Source organism: Trypanosoma theileri (genome assembly GCF_002087225.1).
Source record: "Trypanosoma theileri isolate Edinburgh chromosome Unknown TM35_Tth_26_V1, whole genome shotgun sequence".
Lineage (NCBI taxonomy): Eukaryota > Euglenozoa > Kinetoplastea > Trypanosomatida > Trypanosomatidae > Trypanosoma > Trypanosoma theileri.
In genome coordinates this window covers 417155-418308 of record NW_021639868.1, presented here as the reverse complement: position 1 = coordinate 418308, position 1154 = coordinate 417155, and the positions used below count along the sequence as shown (strand labels likewise).

The 1154-nt window shown below is 36.3% G+C and overlaps 1 protein-coding gene across 1 annotated transcript; it reads left to right on the top strand.

Moving 5' to 3' along the window:
* Window positions 1-732: 732 nt before the first annotated feature.
* Window positions 733-1152, top strand: TM35_000262460 (protein MAK11; the record flags this gene model as incomplete). The annotated part of the gene is made up of 1 exon (XM_029027983.1): window positions 733-1152. A coding segment is annotated over one exon (420 nt), but the record flags the coding sequence as incomplete, so codon positions are not given.
* Between the last annotated feature and the right edge of the window lie 2 nt (window positions 1153-1154).

Below are 1154 nucleotides of genomic sequence, written 5' to 3'. Positions count from 1 at the left end.
AGTAGTGTACTCATCAATAGCCCAACCAGCCACAGTACTCTGGATAGCAACAGTAATGGTAGCCTAGTCTCTCTCTCCCTATCAGTGGATAGTTAATATCTTTTATTGTGAATTCTTATTTTGTTACTGTTAGTTATTTCTCAGTGATTGACAATGGTAACTGTGCTATATTCTGTGGCTGATGATGATGATGAGGAAGATAAGATGTACTTTGTTTTGGTTTTCTGTGTTTGGCATTTGTGTTTTTGGGAATATTTATTTATCCTCTGTGATGATGAGAGTGTATTATAGTTTGTTGTTGTTCTTTGCAAATATACACCCCATAGTTTTGTTTGCTGCTATCAGAGATTATTGTAATTGTTCTCCATGTATATTCCTATACTTTCTGTGTTAGTGGTTGTAATGATTCCTTATTTTTTATTGTTATTTAAGATGTCTTTTAACCATATCTTCTACTGAAGAAAATAATGTGATAATAGTTGAATCACCTGTGGATATTGTTGAGTTGTTAATAATTTATATGTTTACTATTTGTATATTGGCTTATTATTATTCTCTTTAACCAGTACTAATGTAACTGATGGTTTTTATTATTTTCCTTTTCTTATTGTATTATATGTAAAGTAAACATGTGGTTTTTCTATAATGATCTCTTTTATCCATTCCTATTCTCCTCTTAATTTTTTTCGTTATTATTCTTTGGTGATATTATTAGATCGTAAGTTTAGCTGGATGAGCAGCAAGACGAAGAGTAAGAGTAATATTCCCGCCAAGCAGCCGGTGCAGGACCACACAGATGCTAAACCCCCACAACCCGCAAAAGAAATAACTACTACTACTAATACTAATACTACTAATATCATTAGTACTAATAGTATGAACAGTAGTTCGACTGTGAAGAGTATATCCACAGCAGCAGCAGCAGGGAGGAGGACGTTGGGTTGTTGTGGGGCTCTTCTTGTGATTGGCACTTATCATTCCGTGATGGCGGGTCTTGTCTTTCGCCGTGATCGCCTCGCGCTGCTCTTTTCCATCAAACACCACGATGGTTGTATTAACACAATTGCGGTGGGGGATAAATACATCGCCTCTGCGGGTACAGACGAGCGTGTGTTTCTCTTCACCAATAAGAATCATCAATCCCACCTTACACC